Below are 21219 nucleotides of genomic sequence, written 5' to 3'. Positions count from 1 at the left end.
ATTTTTTGGTGTTTGCGTATCGCTGCTGCTATGAACAACTCTGATCCAATCAGCCTCTGCTATAATGACCTTTGTTGTGTACTTAATTGAGGGTATTCCATTTAATGCATCAGCTGCAAGGACTTTGCATTTACTTACAAATAAAGAGAAACATTTACAGAATATGTAAACACATTTGCTTGGTTTGTTTTTCTTGTTTATATAAGAAAGAAACCAGAGTGGAAAGGTTTATTCAGCCAGTAGAAAGTGTTTAAGGTTGAGGCATTTTAGTTCGGGGGTGAGGTGCTCAGTTTATGAAGCAAACAATCCATTTACTTCCCCCTCCTCCTTTTCCTCCTCCTGTAAATGTTGGTTGTCATGGTTGAAAGAGTCGGCACTCAGAGTACTGAGAGTGCCATGACAACCTGTCAACAAATCAAGCCATCCAAACATGACAAAAGAACTCTGATTGGTGACTTACAGTCAGGTAGTGAAGTCCTAGCCTTTTTAATTACCACAGCAGAGTTTGCCAAGACCTTTAAGTAAGCTCTGTTGCGAGAAGACATAGTGCACCAAATCCTGCTGAAATTCAGTGCAGTGATTGAGCTCACAACGCAAATATTTTACTTGCCGTTTGGATCTAAAAGCACAAAAAAAGGACAGAAGGAAAAAAGAAAGAAATTACTAAGGAATTTCTGCATAAAGGTAGCAAAATAGTTGTCTTAGTATCAATATTACAGCTATTATCAGTGTCATGCTTCATGGGAAGAAGTTGGCCAAGCAGGTGCTGCTGCCGTCTGTGCTGGAAGACGATGACGCAGAAACAGAAAGTGGGAAGCTGCAGCTGGGGGAGGTAGGAAACCGACTATGCAGCCAAGTTTGCAAACTTTTGAGCAAGGGAAGTGTGAACGACCAGGTAGGTAAGATTAGATTCTTGAGACTGTTCAAAGGCAGAATTTCAAAAAGCTCGAGATTAAATAAGATATAGGAGACGGACTTTGGGTGAGAACTGAAAGCATGTTATAGACCTGTAAGAGCATAAAAGAGCATAATAGGTTTTAGAAATTGAGATCTTAACCAAATCTCTAGGCACGTCTAAGCACTTTCCTTGCCCTGGGCAAGGAAACACAGCCTCAAACGTACAGACTAAAGACCTGCTGCTTCCTTTTATAAACTGCTCTTTTGACCTGTGTACTCACATGAATGTATTTAAAAGAAGGGGCCTCAAAGTCATGTCCTTGTGTTTTAATTACACTTTTGGGTCCCACTGTATGAGAAATTCACTATCAGAGCTGTGCCCGAACATGTGCAGGACCTGTTCTGCTATGCTAACTAATTCTACTTATGTATTCTGGAAATAACAATATAAAGCATCACTGACTGAGACATATGTGAATGTACCATAAGCTTAGAAATAAAAGGAGTGAAAGGGAGCAAAAATAGCTTGTGGTTGAAGAGGTTAAAGAGAGGTGGGAAGAATGGAGTGGGAGGATAGGGAAGTACTTTCAAAGATTATAAAAGGATACGATCTTAAAGACACAAGCCCACACTGATGAACTAAACACTGTAGGTATTGGTTTTATTCTCCTGGCAGTAAAATCAATCAACTCTGCTCACACAGGCAGCGTACAACAGACAGGTTTGACGAGTCACGATGTCTTACTTTCTCATTTTCCATCTAGCCAAGAATGAGCCAGACAGAGGTTGATATGCGTGGGCCAAAAGACCAACACTTAAGCCCTGACAGGAACGTGCTAGACAGAGGCACAAGACACGAGGAAGACGAAGAAAAGGAGCCTGAAGTACAGGAGTGCCTGAGCTCTGATGAGGACTATGATACAGATTTGGAGCTCGAAGGTATAATTTAATTTTGGCAACCAAAAGGAGATCAATTGGGTGGGAATGTTACAATATTTTATCATGTTTTGATAGCAAGTCTTAATTTGCTCTTGTTCACACCATCTAAGATAAGGCAAAGCCCTTTTGACACCCATCTGTTTTTTTCCTATCTGCCTTTCCATTTTCTCAAACACCAAATGACTTTAAAAAAAAAAAAGACACTCCTACATGCACCCACCCACATATGTGGAGTCCTATTCTGCATGTTAATGATTTCATCTCAGTCTTTGTGTCAGGCTTCCTTTTCACCAGAAATGAAAACCATCTGGTATGAATGAGCTTTCCTGACAGGGCAAAATCAACAACAAGGGATATTTCAATGTCCCACTCAAAAGGTCCTTCAATGGGAAAATGTGCAATATCACTCCTTTTTACACAAAAGGTACGGAGCGTGAACGACTGAGACAGAGTGCTGTCTTTATGTTGCAGGTAAGGAGGCGGCATACGATCTGACGAGGCAGACATGCTATGTGACAGCGTGTAAAAAGTTCCGGGTGGTCCCTGCCTCTTATTTCCTGCAGCATATGCAAAATAGCACACTGGTTATGATGCATCGTGGCCTGGGGCCTCAGGTATAGTAAAAAATAAGGCAACATTTTTAAAATTATTAGAAAGACAAAAAGGCTGATACTTTCATGGAAGGCTTTGGAGTTTGAGTTTCTCCAAAAGACAAAAGAACAAAAGAAAAGATTGTCAATAGTGCAGGGGAAGATGATTAATTTCTTTATTCTGTAGCTCTTTTTCTCCCTAAATGTTCCTATTTTATTATTGTTTTAAGAAATATGTTTATTGTTAGTATCATAAGTAATAATAATGCAATAATGATAATAATAATATTACCAACAAAAACATTTATACATGTTATTAATATTTTTGCTTTTTCATTTTTAGTCCAGTCCTTTTACCTGACCATTTTCAGAAGAATGTTTTTTCTGTGTTTAGTACTGACCTATGAATCACTCAGGCACAATGAATCAATGAAACAGTGAACTCATTTTAAATTTTATCTTTAGGCACTTTGTTGCTATCAGTTGGTTGTAAAATACATTAAGTACAGGAATAAATTAAGTTACCACAGTGATTTAGCCAGGTACAAAGCGAGACACTTTTGTGATACAGAAAAGTCTCACTTTAAATTCCAAGTAGCTTGCAAAACCATTAATCTTAGTTTGTAGTGCACCTGTGAAACCTACCCCTCCTGGAGCTGGGTTCTGCCAAAGGTTTCTTCCTGTTAGTCCTGTAAGTCTAGGCCACTACAAAACCTTCATTTTTGTCAGCTGTGGTTTTTGTGAAGACTGGCTGTGTATCAGGCAGGAGTAGGACCCAAAAGCAGGACATATAAACACAAGGGGTAAACTAAAAGCAGCTTTATTTAACTGAAAGTAGGTACAAAAGTCAGAAAACATGTAAAACCACATCAATGAGACTTCAGGGGCAATATACTGCAAGGGAGGGCAAAACAATGAGGAACAACACCACAAAAAACAAAGGGAGATTCTGATCATATATACATGTCAGGTAATTAGGATTAGAACACAGCTGAACAGAATCTAGCTAATGAGACAAGGTGGAAGGAGGAAAACTGAACATCGCATACACAGCACAGGAGACTATCAAAATAAGACAGGAAGTAACACACAGACTGAGAGCAAGACAGACACGTGAACTTAAATGTAATGGAATGAGTTTCCTCCATTTGTTGATAATGACTTTCACTCTAAGGCTTTGTAATTCTTTTTGGACAAATAAATGTCAATGATTTTGTTTCCCAGCTGTTCTTGACTTTCTTTAAGTCACTGCATGATTTGTTGTTTTTTCTATTTAAGCGATTTATTGATTTGACAGGTGTAGCAGTAATTAGGCAAAGGTATGGCTAAAGAAATTAGACTTAGCTTTTCAAAAAAATCAGTTTATTCACAGTTTATTCATGGGTTATAAATGGGGCAATTATTTTCTCACTTGGGGCCAGGTAGTTTTGGATAATCATCACATAAAAACTGCATTTTGTATCTACGCGGACAAATATGCCAAAAAAAAACCCAACCCCAGAGAGAGAGAAAATAAATCAGGAAAGAGCCAGAAAAAAAGTGTTAGCATAAAACTAAACTGGTAGTTTGGCTGCAGCTGGCTGTTATTTTCAGTGATAGAAAGTAGTCAACTGGCCACTAGACACTACTGAGGCCCAGCATTTCCCTCGAACCAAAAAGCAGTACCAAGAGAGGAAAAAGCTGAATTTACATTTGCCAGGTGGCCAGGAATACAAAGATGTCCTCTGACCTAACAACATTCTGCCCTACTTCATGTTGAAATTTAGTTCTACCCAAACAGTAAAATCAGATATTGCGATTTTAAGGTATTTAAAAGAAATAGTATACTGAAGGTAAAAATTTTAACTGCCTTCCATCAGCTTTGTATTCATTATATTCTGTGCAATTTTGGGATTTACAGTAATCAAACTATATTAATATCAGAGTTAGAGTGTTATTACCCCAAAAACCACAAATTAAACTGGAGACTGAAACCAAAACTTATTTAAAAAAAAAAAAAAAAGGGGGGGGGGGGGGGGGGGCTATTTCAATAATTGAGTAATCTAAGTAGTTAGAAGTTAGAAATTTAAAATTTAGTTTAATAAATTCAAGTAGTTTTAGAGTTTTGTTCCAAACAGACCGCACCAGAGAAACAGCCACACTGTGTTTAATATAGTCTTTGCAGCACTTTATGATTTCTCCCTTAGTGCATTTCATTTATTAGACCTGTCAATCTACACCCTCAGCAGCTATGCCTGGAACATTTCAAAGCAGACAATACAGCTAATTTTTTTCACAGTTTTTAGCCTTATCAGGGTCACTGAAAACATTTTTATCTGGTGTTAAAAAGTCAACACATCATTCAACATATTTCTTTCTGGCTTTAAACAGACTTTCAAGAGATGATTTTCAAGCTATTGAGGGTTAGGTACCAAAGAAAATGATGACATCATTATAAAACTGCGGTCATGCTGTATTAAAAACTGACACAGAAGGTTCAGGCCAACCCCCACAACCCTTCTCTTTTTGTGTAGAATGGAAGAATATCTCTCTTTTCTCTCCCTGGCTCACTCATCAGATCAGTTTCACCTGATGGAGGATATTTGAAATGAACCAACTGTGCAAAGGTCCTCACATGCATGTGAAAACATGCGTGTGAGTACCAGCTAGGCATGTTCAAAATCTTGTAACAGTATTTTAGATTAATCCAGGCTTTTACTCAGTGTTACTAATTCAAAGTCACATGGCTCCTTCAGGATAGATGATCATGAGATCTTTAGTAGTCAGTTCTGTGTCCAAGTCCAGCGCAGAGCGAGATTCAAAGATTTCAGTTCTTTTTCAAGGACACGGAACATAAATGGATCATCCCCAACACTTAATCATCTGTCTCCTATTGTGCTGATCCTCCTCCCAACAAAATACTTTAAACCAACCGAGGCAATCAAAACTTCAAAAGTTCACTGTGGTAGCAGTAGTAGTGATGCTACATTGTAAGTTTTATTAATAAAGTAAGCTATTGCTTCTTGGTGAGAAAAACACAAACAAATAAACACCATTGCATTGTTTAGATCATTTTCATTTCCATGCACTGACTGCAGCTTAGATTTTTTGAACAAGATGATGTAGCTGTAGATGATGTAGATGATTTAGATGTTGCTTATTAATTTGAAGAGCAAGAGCTTTAGCCAGCCTTAAAGTTAGATATTGTTGATTTGTCTTCTCTCCACTATTTTGTAAACCTAATGTGCAAAGTTTGCAAGCGTCCTTGGTCAGATTTGTGGTCAAGTTCTTTGCAGCTAACAGATACTTATCAAACAAAGCACGATTTGCATTTCACTGTGATGTTTTTCTTGTCTTAGCTAGTGGTAATGACCATTAAAGTTGCAGTAATGGATTTTTAGATGAGATAATAAAATATGCTATCAGGATTTTTACCTTAAAACATGTACCAAATCTACTCAAAACACATTAACACTAATATTGCTTTTCCTACATGATCTCCATACATTTGATTTATGCAGCAAGCGGTATTGTTAATTGTCACATTTTATCCTAAAGCCCCATTACGCTTTTCCTGCATCCCGTCTACAGTACTTGTTGTTGACAGCATTTGACAGTTCCGTTTGTAACAAGATAATCAATGTTATGACTTACCTGTCAGTTGTTTTCATTTTGTGGATACATAGCTTTGATGCTGTAGTCTGTTATATAGACCTCACCAATACTTACTCCATTATTTCACCTCTTAAGAAAACAAGCTTCTGTTCTTCTATTTTCATTCTATTGATCTATGCTGATAGAGAAAACCTATTTAATTACATGGTCCTGCTAAACATTAGAGACAAGATTATTATAGTGTCACAACCTGAAATAAACAGATTTGCACTACATTTAGTATTAAACATTAACATTTCCATACATATACACATCATTAAGGTTTCTTTATTATTCTTACAATATACTCATTTAAAAAAAGAAGAAGCACAAAACATTCAACAAAACAAAATTTAAAATTGTATTTTTGTCAATTATGACCCCTATCTATCCCTAGTAATCGATACTAATTACTGTCCTTTTTTTCATAGTAATCAGTGTAAAATACCTCTTTGGTTTTACATATCCGACTGAGGGATGAATACATTCTTTCCAAAACTGAAACTGGTCAGGCAGGGGCTTTCAGCTGCTGCACAGTTTGACATTTTTACAGGCTTGCACTGCTCTATAATGGTGTAAATGAAAGTTATAAAAGATAAATTCATTCCTCAACCAGCTCATTCCGTAGGTTCCAGCACCAGGAACATCATTCAGACAGATTAAATTGGATTTTAAATATGTCTTTATCTGTCATACACAAAGGGTAAAATCAAAAAGTGTGACTTCCAAAGGTTATCTGTTTTATGTCTAGGAAATTGATACGCTTTTTAAATCTTACAGAAATTTACTTTGCTTGCATTTAAACGTGATATACCCCGATGAGGCAGATTCTGTCCTATTTATCATCAAGTCGACTCAGTTAAGGCTTCATGCACTCAACTTTCTCATTAGCCATGCTAGAAACAATAATTTTCATGTGCTGTGAGTTTCATTTCTGACCTACGCCTCCACATCGCTCCCTTCTGCTTCATTTGTCTTGTACAGGTTTAATATTCCCCTCTCTCTCTCTGCCCACCTGTGTGAGTACATCTTTTAACAGGAATGCAGATAAGAATATATACTGCTGTGAACAAACAGAAGAAATTCACTTTGAGGATGGGTTGGGGGGGTATGGTTGTGTATTTTCAGGGCACCAAAGCACTGGCGGTTCCCCTGGTAACCAACACTTCAATACTGCGGCTGAACCTGCGAGATAATTGGATGGAAGGCATGGGTGGAGCTGCTATAGCTGAGATGTTAAAAGGAAATTGCTACATTACAGGTGGTTTTACTGTGATTTACTGTGGACTCAACACGTTGTGTTCTTTTTTTCTTTATACTTCTTAATGGCAAAGGTGGGACCCCAACATCAACATATTCAACATTTTCCGCCAATAAATATAAAACACTTACCATCTCAAGTTTCCCTTTTATATCTGTTCTTTCTCATATTGCACTACTTGTATGTGCAGTTTGGAACATGAGAACACTCTAAAGAGAAGAACAACTCTACATATCATTATCCCAAAGCCTTAAAGTCCCATAAGGTGAAATTTATCCTATACACAAGATCATTGTTAGAACAAATCATTATACTGTGCAAGAAATTTCAATTTCCTGTAGGAACATGTTACTTTGTTGCAATTTATAATAAGATCTTGTGCAAACAACTTCAGATGCACACAGTCACATATTAGAGACAACACAGCTAATCAAGTTTTAACTCAGGAATGTCATGTTGTTTTTATGTATTTTTTACATAACATATTATATATTTGTCTGATAATTTCCACATTTTGTCTGATCAGTTCCTAACAACATTTAAATTTACAATAATGAATCACACCGCAGTGGGGAATATATTTCATCACAGTCTTACTGAAAGTGCAGTAACTAGTTTACGAATATTCCTCCATTGTTATCTTCTTCAATGCTATGTGTCAACATACTGCAGACCAGCTACCTGAACTTTACCCCCACAAAGGTTGATTATCTCATTAATAAATTTACATCTTCACTGTATATGATTCCAGATACAGTAGAAAATGAAAAAGCATCAAATCACAAGTATTTGATTCTCTGGTATAACTCTCAAAAATGCACCATAAAAGAGATAACTTGTAAGCTGGAGTGGAAATTGTCTCACCAATTTAGAAGATCATCATTTAGCAAATAGTTTGTTGCTCTATAAAAATAAATAAATAAAAAATCCACAAAGCTAGAACATCTTCATCATTGATTGAAAAAATAAGAACATTTGAGTTGGCTTCAGTAATTCCTCCAAATCATCAATGTGTTTTTTTAGATTCCATTCCTACAAGAGTGTTCAAAGAAGTCCTACCATTAACCTTTAATGCTTCAATCTTAAATATGTCTCTATTAAGCTACATATCACGGGCCTTTAAGATGGCAGTAGTTAAACCACTATTTAAAAAGCTAATTATAAGCCAAGCTCCAACATTCTTATTCTCTCAGAAATAATAGAGTAGTTGTAAAAAAGCTAACTGATCATCGGTTGAGGAATGGTTAATTGAAAGAGTTTTAGTCGGGCTTCAGAGCTCATCACAGTACAGAAAGAGATTTAGTGAATGTTACAAATTATCTTCTTATGGCCTCTGTTAAAAAGTCCTTGGGCCAGGGCATGCGTTACCTGCATGGGAGGAGCATGATTCCCCCAGGGGCCAACAGCCAATCAGAATGCTCACCCATTCTCTCCTTGCTGTGGCAATTAAAAGTGTAGTCGGAGAGTAACGCTGCTGCAGGCAAGTTATGGACTTGAGTTGAATCGGACTAAGGCGGGCAAGTAACCACATCCTTACTTGCCAGAGAGTGTGTGTGTTCGATGTGGGCTCGTGGCAAATAAAGTTCTTCCACTCTGACATCATTCCCCGTCTCTGACCGGATTTTATTACCAGGTAACAGTACCGAATCACGTTTCAGAGATAGTGGTCCAGGGCGTCCGCTATAACAAGTGGTCCTCGGAGCCGGATCTGATCCCTGTAATAAAAGCATGGAAGAACAGCACGCCAGGAGACACCAGGCTCTTCCTGCCCATCTTCGAGGAGTGACTATCTCCCCCGGGGGAGATCATCACTTCCCAGATCAGCACACACTCCCCCGCCGCGTTGGAGACATGAGGAGGAGCCTGGTGGGGCTCATGGATCTCCTCGGTCTGAATCTCCGGTCACTCAGGATAGTTTCCAGTCTGGATGGGACATCAGGGATCGATGGGAAGAGGACACCGAAATGTTGCAGCAGGAGAATAATAGATTGAGAAGCGAGCAGAAAGCCTTGCTGGAAGCATTGGACCAGTTGCGATTGTAGAATGCAGAGCTGGCTAAGAAAAGTGACCAGAGAATGGGCCAGCTTCACCCCCAGGCTACAAATGAGACAGAGCAGTTACGTGAGCAACTCAACCACCTCAGCAGTGTTATTACTCAGTTGCAGAGTGCATGTGATACACGACCTCCTCAACAGTTCAAGCGAAGGGACCAGTCTGCCAAGCTGGATCGGCAGGCCAGTCCTGGCCATCACAGTGGAGCAGAGTCTGATGGTGGCAAGAAACTGCATGCAGCTTCAATCCAAGGAGTTAAGGGACACATTCTCCCAGGACTTGATATGACAATGCCATATGAGGGGGCTCTGCGGGAACCTGTTAGGCAGCCAGATTCAGCTTGTCAGCACCCTTAAGAACATATAGCAACACGCCGGCATTCTCTCGAAAGGTACGCTGTTCATTCCAGACATCTTACCCGTCCCTCGAAGAGGATGGCAGCATCGGTATTGGACACCCAGCACTCTCGACGAAGAAGTTGTGATTACTCACCTGAGGGTTTCACCTTGTCAGAGAGAAAACAGCATGCAGCATCATCGTGTCACCCTCGCAGTTTGGACAGGGATTATTACCGTTTCCCAGAGCTGCCAACTGGAGGTTGGGATTGCCCCCATCGAGAGTATGGGTCGCATTACCAGGCCCCTCCAAGACCCGCGCACTCGGAGTACTATTCGTACTCTAGATCCCGACAGCCGAGCCCGGTGGGGGGTCAGGAGCGCTATTATAGGGGGTCAGCACCTACAATCCCATATTTTGTACACCCAAATCCTCAAGAGTTTGCAAGGCTGAGGATCGCATTGGAAAAAAATATCCTCCCAGCCGACGCAACAGAACAGTTTAAATTCCAAATACTGGTAGACCATCTTAAGCTGGAGGAGGCCCTGCTTATTGCTGACTCCTATAGCCATTCTAGGCACACTTATACCAACACAATGGATGCCCTCAACCAGGAGTATGGACAGCCGCATCAACTGGCACTCCAGCGTATAGCAGAGTTAATGGACGGGCCACCTGTTATGTCAGGAGATACCAAGACCTTCAGGATGTTTGCACTAAAGGTAGGCTCCCTGGTCAGCATGCTTGCACAATTAGGAAGGAAAGGAATTGTGGAGCTGGAATTTGGGTCCCACGTGTCAAGGTTGCTTGAAAAACTGCCGCATGATTTGAGGTCCAGCTTCCGTCGATATATTCATCTTCAAACCATCCCCATTCCTACACTGACTGACTTCTCACACTGGCTTGAATATGAGCTGCAGGTGCAAGTCGACATGGCATGGTTCAGCTCAAAGAGAGCAACGTTTCTGATGGCAGAGGACAGGAGGAAGTTCACCGGTAAGACAACCACAATACTGTTGAACACTGAGCCCCAAGAATCTGGTGCCGCTCCAACAGTGGCAGCAGCCAAACACAATGGGAAGAAGTATTGTCCTTATTGCAACAGCGTCGATCACTCTTTAAACAACTGCTCAAATTTCAGACAGCTACACAAAGCACAAAGGCATCACTGGATCAAGAGTAACAACCGGTGCTGGTGCTGTGGGAGGACCCACCATGCTGCAGAATGCGATCTAAAGATGCGCTGTAAGACATGCAACCAACAACATCTCCTTGTCCTCCACAAACTCAATGACAGGTCCACTAAAAATGTGCAAGCCGCCCAGGCCTCTTCTGCAACAACAGGCTCAGGTACTACACGAGTTGGAGAGGAAGAGTTGTACATTGACAAACCACTAGGAGGATGTAAAGTCCTATTGAAAATCAGTTTTACTGAGGAATGGCGATCGAGTCCTAGAGACTTATGCTGTCTTGGATGACGGGTCTGAGCGGACCATCCTTCTCAGGACCACTGCGCAGCAGTTAGGGTTAAAGGGGCAGAGCGGAGGTTGTTAAAGTCATCAGAGAAGGTCCTTTGCTACACAACTGAGATTCAGAGACTACAACGTGAAGGTTTTGTTGTCAAGCTTGAGCCTGGAGCTGACAACACTCCTGCTAGCTGGTATATCCCACACCAAATGGTGCAGCATAACGGCAAGAATCGAGTTGTGTTCAATTGCTCATTCCAGTTCCAGGGGCAGAGCCTCAATGACCATCTCCTCCCTGGACCTACTTTGGGGCCAACCCTCCTGGCAGTGCTTTTGAGGTTTCGACAGCACCCCGTCGCCTTCAGCAGCAACATCCGTAGGATGTTCCATCAGGTCCGCCTACTAAAAGAAGACCAGCCACTCCTCCGATTCCTCTGGCGGGACTGTAAACGTGACAACCCCCCTTTTGTATAGGAGTGGACAGTACTCCCTTTCGGCACCACATGTAGCCCCTGCTGCGCTATCTTTGGGGAAGACGTTCGTGAGACTGTGATGTAATCATTCTATGTCGACAACTGCCTCCGGAGCTTGGCGACAGAGGTAGAAGCTAAAGTACTTGTGGAGAAACTACAGAAGCTTCTGGCTGATGGAGGTTTTGAGTTAAGACAATGGGCCAGTAACCAGCCCTCAATCATCAGCCACCTGCCCCCAGAGCTTAGATCAGACAGCGCTGAGCTCTGGATCACACATGGCAAACCTGATCAGAAAGAAGCTGCACTGGGGCTCCATTGGCACTGCTCATCAGACAGGCTGTACTACAAGCTCCACACTCTTGACCATCCTCAAGTGACCCTGCGCACAGTCTACAAGGTTTTAGCGAGTCAGTACGACTGACTTGGCTACATTGTGCCATACACCACAAGAGCTAAGATTATCGTTCAGCAAATGTGGGCTTCACGGACTGACTGGGATGACCCCAACCTTCCTAAGGACCTTCTCCAGGCCTGGAATGAATGGGAGCAGGACTACATGGATGTACTATAGATTGGAGGTTTAATAGTCATGTGTTCACAAGATTAAAACAAAAAACAAGCCCAATTAATCTTTAGATGGATATGAAAAGTAAATGAGTCGTGTTTACTGAAAAACACTGAAGCCAGTGATACCATGCTGTTATCATCAGCAGGCTATCAAGCTCCATTGACCACTCTATCATGTTTATGTGAACGATAAAGATAATCTTTTTCTGTTGAGGCTGGCAGAATTGTTGTAAGTATAAAACTGGTTTAAACAGAACGTTTGACCTTATGACTTATAGAAAGTGAAGGTATCACTGAATACAAGATAATGGTGGAGGTCAGCGTGAATGTCTGTAAATGTGCACACTTACAAAATGTTTTACTGAGAGACACAAATGTTGACCTAAGGGTGGTGCTTGAAGAAAACTAGCTTATTGGGATTCATCATTAGAGCAGTCTATCCAGTCTGTTTCAGTAAAAGCTAAAGCATGTTGCAGCTGCTGCTGGTGCTAGATAAAATATTAGGGATCAGGAGAAGTAGTTATAATTCAGTTTCGGGGGGGATAGGAATGCCTGTAATCTTGAACCAAATTGCTGGTCCAGTTGATTTGCTGCAGTTGAAATGCACATTGTCACTATATACTAAATGCATCATTTCTCAGTTACTTTTGTGTTTTGTGTTTTCAGATAAGCCATCAAAAAATCCAACTTAATTCATTTTTAATTTAAAAATTAGTTGATTAACTTAAATAGTATGCAATAGCTAGGAAGGTCATTTCAGACACATTGCTATAGTAGTGAGAAGACAGTATCTAAAAACAGTGATTTATTTTTCAGATTCAAAAGCTTTATCAAATGCACTCCCCAGCTAAACCTATCGCATTTAAACTGAATTTTCCTCTACCTCCTCCCAAAGGAAATTTACTCCAAAAATAGAGACAGTATGTGAGAAATATGTGAAATTCAGAAAAAATAAAGCAGAGGAAATGATTCATCTTTTTTTGTGAAATACTGTACTGCAATAATGACAATTACCAAATGCTCAAAAACATTTTGAGAGTGCTATTTGGTCTTTTTGGAACCTTCTTGTGTTTAGTTTACTTGCCACTTTTATTGGTCTCTTTTCACCTTGCATGATGTTTCAATTTGTGTGTCAATCCCAGAGGTGGACCTGTCCAATAACAATCTAGAGGTTTATGGAGCCAAAGCCATAGCTGGTATGCTTAAAGAGAACAGCACCCTGGTGAGACTCATTCTGTCAGGAAACCATTTTACAGACCGGTCCACTGAACACCTCTGCCCAGCGCTGATCACCAACACCAAACTACAGCACCTCGACGTCAGCTACAATGCTCTGGGGGAGAGTGCAGGTAGCAAAGTAATTAGTTTTGTAAAGGTCTCATAGTTTCTATAAGGCTGTAGCCTTTCAAAGATTGAAACAGTACCCATGACTCCAGTTTTTATTAAGATGATATTAAAGATTTGTGCAAGAGATACAGTTTTTCACATATTTTCCATTAACAGCACCAGATAACTGAACTTCAGGACCTAGAAATTATATGTTGCATCAATAAATCGCAAAAGACCTTAAGGCAGTGTGGAGAATAGGATGTAAATTCATTTTCTTTGCTTTTCATCTTAATTTGGGCCTTTAAAAAAATCTGCCCTCTGATTTCCTGATTTCCACGAGAAACCAGCAGCAGAGATTAGAAGGCACAGACAAGATCCATTACTAATGTTGGCCTAAGGTGTAGCTGCTAGTTTTAATTTTGGTTAGCCAGATAGGATTAAAGGGTTAACTGGGCAAACTGGAGAGCACAGTCCAAAATATTAGTGTAGACTACTATAATTTCCTATATAATTGTCCTGTAATTTCACTTACAGTGTAGATAAAACCATTGAAAATATAAGGCACACAACTATTTAAATACACTCATTGGTGCATAGTTTCCCTTTCCATCTTTTGAAGATAGTTTTTAAAGACAAGCAAAATAATTTATTTAAGGATTTTATTGCCTAAAATCAACGTTATTCTGTGTTTACTTTTCTTTTTTATCTGTACATAAATGATTAGAACAAAATTGATATAGGATTTTTAAGGCCAAGAGATAACAATACAGAAAATTGTATATACATATTAGCCAGTATTCGTTTTTCTTTCAGGCACACAAAACATAAACAGATTTCCTAGCATTTGTTATCTATAGTTATTTGTCTAGAGTGCCCTCTGTTGGACAAACTATGTAATGCCAATACTCATAACATGGCTAAAGAATGTTTCTCCCACTACTTACTTACTTTTTTTTAATCACACGTTATAAATACTGATATCTGTAGATCAGCAAGTAGTAATATCGGCCTTTGTATCAGCCCACCCATAAATTGGTTGGATACCATCAATGATTATTTTCAATATGCCAATAGCTGCTGAAGTCATCGTATATGCTATTTTTGCTCTCTTTTCCATTTATAATTAATGTACAATAAAGGCCTGTGAAGTGACTATTACTGCAGATTTATTTAACATTAGGACTAAACTGTATGTAAGCATGTAAGCAGAAGGGGGGTGGGAGAGGGGTTCTGCTGTCATAAAAGATTTTGCCATAATGGTGCAGCCTTATCTCCAAGCAGTCATAAGACAGCATGCAGCAGCAGATTGTGGCATTCAAAGGTCAAGCACATTTCGCCTTCATTAAAACCTCTTTCAATTATCATGCGGATGAGCTTTGTGACAGGCACCTTGTGGAAGAATGGCAGACCAGAGCACTGAGCATCTGATATAGATAATTGAAAATAAATCTACATGAGGGAAAGAGGACACCACCATATCTTATCGCTATGATTCATCCCCACATGCTCTATCCTGTATTCCTCAATGCTTCTGCTGATATGTCAAAGTACATTTTTATGTGTTTTAAGCGCACTCTAGCATGTACCAAAAGTGTACCAGTCAAACACACTGACATTCATGCTATGGCATTATGGCTTTTCCAGCTGAGCACATTATCTTGAGTGATTATGAACCACCGAGTGTCATGCAGTTTTTTATATTTATGGAAAATGTCAGTGACATGATGAGGGGTATATATTTTTGTCCAAGATAGTTACCTCTATAGTCGTCACTCAGTAAAGCGTTAAGGGAATATAGTGGAGATGATACAATATATTACATTAGATACACATTATAATTATTCATGAATAATGAATAAACAGACTCACTATTTCTAAACAAGCCTTTATATGAGGATGAGTACATTTCATTGTTTTAAAAATGCAATAATGCAACTATTTATTTTATCAAATTGCTCTGAATTATTCTTATGTTCATTTTCTATTTTCACAAGGGGAACACATGGGAGATGCTCTGTCTGAGAACACCGGGCTGAGATCGCTAAACCTGGCATGGAATTGCATTCGACAAAAAGGAGCAGTAATGCTGGCCAATGGTCTTGGGGTAATACACTTGGACATGAATGTGTAAATCCTAGATTAGCTTTCTGACCTTATGCAAGACAAAGAAGATCTAATGGTACAGTGAAAAATAAGACTAAAGTACATTGATTAGTTGAAGCCATCAAATAACAAATTATCCTAAGTTAAAATAGCGGTATGTCAAATGAAAGTGGCTAAAAATATCACATCTGGTGTTAGGCATAAATAATTTACCAGTCAAGTAAAAATATTTAACTTCATGTGCATAACCAAAAAATGTATACTTGAATCTAGTAACCCTCCATTTTCTAACTCCACATCCCAGTTACATCAGATTTTGCACAACTTCCCCTAAAGCTATGAAAGGCTTTATATAACTTCCTCATATCTGCATTTGTAACCAATGAAACCAGTAAAAAAAAAAAAAAAAACACAAAACATGAAAGTAAGTCCCTCTTTAAAATGGCCTTGAACTGAAAAATTGGGAATCCAATAAAAGGAAAGTACAAAAAAAAAAACGTTTGTGAACTGTACCTTTGGCCACCCACCTTTGACAATATTTATACATAAAGCGATCTGTTTATCTGAATTGATAATGACTGAAATTTTGACTAAGTGGAGTGGAAACTCCCAAACCAGGGATACTTATCTGGTAAAAGAATTATAACAACATCATAATGATGCTACACTGACATCAAAACCTATTAAGATTAATAATATGGTAATTGCTAATTGCAGACGACATCTCATATCTTGGCTGACTCCCTTATCCTGCTTTGTGAAGCAGCCCCCCAGGCAGGTATTCATCAAGCATCTCACTGCAAGAGAAGCTATACAGTAGTTTTCCTTTCCCTATCTTATTGACCAACATGGCCAAGTGGACCCTGATCACTGGCAGGTGTGATTGATTCACACCCTGGCAGGGATTTTTAATTCAGAATCTATACTTCACTGTCATTTTTAAAGTAAGATATTTCTTTTGTTGAGATTTAATCTTGTTAGAGAACTTGTTCAAGTTGTCCCTTTAAGTATTGATACATTCTTTTGTGTGTTTCAGGAAAATGTTTTTCTTAGAATACTGGATCTGTCATTTAATGGCTTTGGGAAAGAAGGAGCCAGTGCTTTAGGACAGGCTCTTAAAGAGAACAATGTTTTAGAAGAGTTAAATATCAGGTATGTGTCTTTGTTGTGTTACTATCGAATGATCAGATTAGTGAGTAGAAATTGAGAGCTCAAGCCACGATCATTTTCACAAATTAGAATTCACAATCTTATCTTTCACATTGTTTATAAACTTCCTGGCGAGTTCAAACTACTCTTCCAGACTGATTCTAATCGATCTTAAATGGTGATTACCCTTTTTCTTAAAGAAAGAAATCAAATAATCCAGTTTCCTCTGCCGTTTGCTTAACTTTTTTAGTAAAACAGAGCTTGCTTTACAAATTCACTTGGATGAATAATGCCATTTAAAAAAGTAACACTTTATGATTGCTTCCCTCACACTCCAACACACACTCTTGTTTTCTGCTTTTGTTTCTCGCCACAGTAACAACCGAATACCCCCTGAAGGAGCGATCCACCTTGCCATGGGCCTCAAAGTAAACAAGACAATCAAATCCCTGAATGTAAGCTGCTGAAAAGAGATTGGTTCTAGCTTCACGAGCAATGGGGGGCATCAGTGGATAAAATAGGATAAATAAATGGATCAGTGTACTTCATTTTAATGTAAAAGCTCAGCTGACTGAAAAAGTTATAGAGAACATGCTAAATTGAGTTAAATTCTGCCAATCGGATACTGACTGCTTGTGCGCTCCTGTGTTCGAAATCTTTCATAGCATATGCAAGTTTTAAAATGTACGCAAACTAATGAACAATCTTTGAAGATTAATCAATTGAAAATTCTTTGATATGCGAAGCATCCAAATATTCCTGAAACAAATTATACTTTGTTTGAAAGCATAAAGGTTCACAATAAAATAATAAAATCATTGTGAGAAACTCAGACTAAGCAACAATAGCAGCAGTTGCTTCTTTTAATATGATAGCACACTAACCCAATTGTGAATATAGCTGAAATAGTAGTCCTGGGTGGTCTTTGTCATTGTTTTTTATTTTTTCAGCTTATAATGCTTTCAGGCGGTGAAAAGTCTGTGCTGCCGGCAGGACATTTAAGCACTTGTACTCTCTTTCTAAGAAGCAATTGTTTTGATAGCTGCAGTATATTGTTTTTAGCATTGTCTTTTTCAGACCTTCTTAAAAAAGATGTTGTTTGGATGACAGCATATTTTGCCCAATATATAAAATCTGTTTCAGTCATGATGATTCCTTTCCAGAGGCACGAGCTGCAATTTCCATAGGCATTGATATACCCCCATACCATCAGAGGTATGCAGGATTTTAAACTAAGTTTTGATAATAAGTCAGACAGTCCCTCTCCTCTTTAATCTGGAGGATGCAGGGCCCATGATTTCCACAACGAGTTTCAAATTTTGACTTGTCTAACCACAGAACAGTTTTCCACTTTGCCTCAGTCCATTTTAAATTAGCTTTGGCTGACAGAAGATGGCATTTCTGGATAATGTTCACATATCTTTGCATCACAGAGCTTTAACCTGCATTTGTGGATGGCACGGCGAACTGTGGTCACAGAATTCTGGAAGTGTTCCTTAGTTCAGTTTCCCTGATAGACACCCTGTCTGTTTTTAAAGGCAGTGCTGCTCTAAGATACTCTTTTCATACCTAATCATTTTCCTGACCTGTACTCAGTTTTTCCAGATGTTTCTTTCTAGTAAGCTATTTTTTTAGCCTTTTTTTACTCCTCTTTGGAGACGTGTTGCTGAATTAAAAATGGCATAATATTCTTCATGAAATAGTAAAATGTCTTGGTTTAAGCATTTGAATTGTTTTCTATCTTCTACTGTGAATAAAATATGAGTTTATGACATTTTTACATTTCATTACATTTTTTGCTCTCTGTTTTATTTTGTTTCTGTTAACATTTTCATTTTGGAATTGTGTTTGCACCTATACTGACTTCATTATTTGAAATGCTGGTTTCTCATGAGCGAACTGTCTCCAAACTTTTAGTCATCATTTAAAAAGAGGTGCGTGTGTGTGTGTGTGTGTGTGTGTGTGTGTGTGTGTGTGTGTGTGTGTGTGTGTGTGTGTGTGTGTGAAGGAAATCTCCGTCCCTGGTTTCTCCGTGGATCGGGTTTCCTCCAAGGCGTGGGCACCTATAAGCAGAGTTTTGTATAAGATTCAAAATTATTCAAAGTAACACTCAGGTATGCCGTTCAGCTGGGTTAGTTACGACGTCGGGAGCAGTTAGGAGAACAAAATGATACAGAGACTGTTCAGGTTGCTTTCCCAAAATCAACTCAAAGGTTTATTCATCAGACAACAGTTTATATAGAGGAAAAAGGTTCGTGTGTCAGCAGATTCTCAGTTCAAACCGGTACAGACCAAATAAGGAAACGTCTTCCTGCCCTCTGAGCAAAGAAGTATCCTTTGTATAGTTTATCAGTTCAACTACAATTTATGATTATCCCAGCAAAATACACTCCTAGACATAGAATACAGAGTTCTTTCATTAGTGAATTCTGAAACAAACCACCTGGCCTTTAACAAGCCTTGTTCTAAGAGATAAAGAAGGGAAGATGGGAGTAAGGGAGTGATCTCTGTGGTGTTTTCAATCTTGAGGTACCATCCTGTGATTCTTACACATTAATTCTTGGGTCACAGAGAAAGAGAAAAACAACTAGTAAATGGGCCTTATTGAGTAACAGTTTTCCTGTATAATATCACTATAAAACAATATCCTGTAAATGCTACCATGGTATCAAAATATCACAACAGTGTGTGTGTGTGTGTGTGTGTGTGTGTGTGTGTGTGTGTGTGTGTGTGTGTGCGCGCGCGCGCGCGTGTGTGTGTGTGTGCGTGTGTGTGTGTGTGTGTGTGTGTGTGTGTGTGTGTGGTGTTAAGAAGGTGAATTTGTATCTGCTTCTATTATTTCAGCTGTATTTTTCCTTGTATATTGTTTAGATTGACTCTGGAGAATTACATAATGCAAATTTTGAATTAAAATAATAATAGACCAAAACCATCCCAGGAATAAAGGAATAAGCTGGCATTTGGGGACATACCATAGATATAAATGAATGTCTACCTCTACCAGCTGGTTAGTTTAGTGGAGTATAAACACTGAAAAATAGTGGCTCTGTGATTACACAGTCTGCCTAACACTGTCTGACGTGTTGTAGTTTGTTTAATCTGTAGAAAAACTAAAGCGTAAGGAAAAACAGTTTCCAGTTTTATGGGAATTACAAGTACAGCTTTCTTGGCATTAAGCGGTATAACAGCAAAGACTCCAGGAAGTTATTGGTTCCTTCCCAGAACCCACATAAACAGCTAATTATCATTTTTACAAAAAAAATTGCATTCAACTAGTTAATTATTGAATTTCATAAGTGCTCTTGGCTGGACTTGGCTAAGTTAATTGACTAACTTCACGGGAGCTGAACAGATGTGAGAAGTGTACCGATTTTGGCATTTAAATCTCCACCAGAATAAGAAAACATGATGAACTATTTTTTGTACATAGCTTCACTGAGGAGATATGATGATATGAAGGGTAGAAATATTTTTTAAAGTCAATAATAGGAAGGTTCTTCATCACTTGCCTATCCAGAACATAACAATTTTTGCTGTTTTTTCTTGTGTACTGTGTGTAACCAGATTGGTAGGAACCCCATCCTGAATGCTGGATGCTATGGGATCCTTAAATCTGTACAGGACAACCCAGATTCAGCCTTGGAGACTTTAGACTTTTCAGTAAGTCACACGTCTTAGGTCCTTGACATTTTTTCCAAGTGTTCTCTTATTCACTAGTTCCTCTGTGTATCACTTTCTCTAGGACATCACAGTAAGCCGGGATTTTGACGACTTGTATACAGCAGTGAAAGAAATATTCCCTGCGCTTAGAGTAAATCATGGGGGCCGCTTTGGCACATTCAGCAAAGCAAAAGCTTGAAAAGTGTTACTGTAATTGCTGTACTTTTATGCCAGCAAAGATGGAAGAAATCTTGTCAAAGCCCTATGGACGTTTTCATCAACAGATAAACCAAAGGATGCATGCCTGCAAAAATATAACTTTTAAAAAGATGTCTTTTTTTGTTGTTAAAGAGCCATGAGAGCATATCCTTCTGAATAAAATGCACTGTGAATAAATAAAACTTCTTAAATACCCAATCAATTGAAAATAAAAGCAATTCAGATGCTCATTTTCCAGTAGAAACACCATGTGTGTAGTGTTTAAAACAAATTTATTTGATGAAGTCATAGAAAATAGGCATAAAATAGAGGTATTGAGTATGATTCTTTTTAGATATGATCTGATTTGATGTTATATAATGTCAGTGGGTAGAATGATGGAGAGGATCAGAGAGCACTGTATTGTGTATGAAAAGAAGTGAAAGTGGGTTGCACAAAAAGGATTTAAGTACTGCATGACTAGTCTAATAGAAAAACCAGCTTTGAAAGAACAGTCCACTATTAGATAAGAGACCTGTTTACTGAGAAAGGACAACTCGAGCTGT

The 21219-nt window shown here is 38.9% G+C and overlaps 1 protein-coding gene across 1 annotated transcript; it reads left to right on the top strand.

Annotated features, from left to right (window-relative positions):
* Positions 1-733: 733 nt before the first annotated feature.
* lrrc74b (leucine rich repeat containing 74B) lies at positions 734-20654 on the top strand. Its single transcript, XM_085368711.1, has 10 exons — positions 734-832; positions 1662-1836; positions 2308-2450; positions 7188-7320; positions 13357-13563; positions 15538-15647; positions 16683-16798; positions 17172-17250; positions 20360-20455; positions 20538-20654. The coding sequence occupies exons 1-10, from the start codon at positions 734-736 to the stop codon at positions 20652-20654; spliced, it is 1275 nt and encodes a 424-aa protein (XP_085224837.1).
* The last annotated feature ends 565 nt before the right edge of the window (positions 20655-21219 follow it).

This window comes from Diplotaxodon limnothrissa, linkage group LG12 (assembly GCF_057381915.1).
Source record: "Diplotaxodon limnothrissa isolate DT_005_m linkage group LG12, D_limnothrissa_male_GT1.1, whole genome shotgun sequence".
NCBI lineage: Eukaryota > Metazoa > Chordata > Actinopteri > Cichliformes > Cichlidae > Diplotaxodon > Diplotaxodon limnothrissa.
Note: the sequence above shows the minus strand (reverse complement) of the source record. Positions and strands in the feature narration are given on the sequence as shown.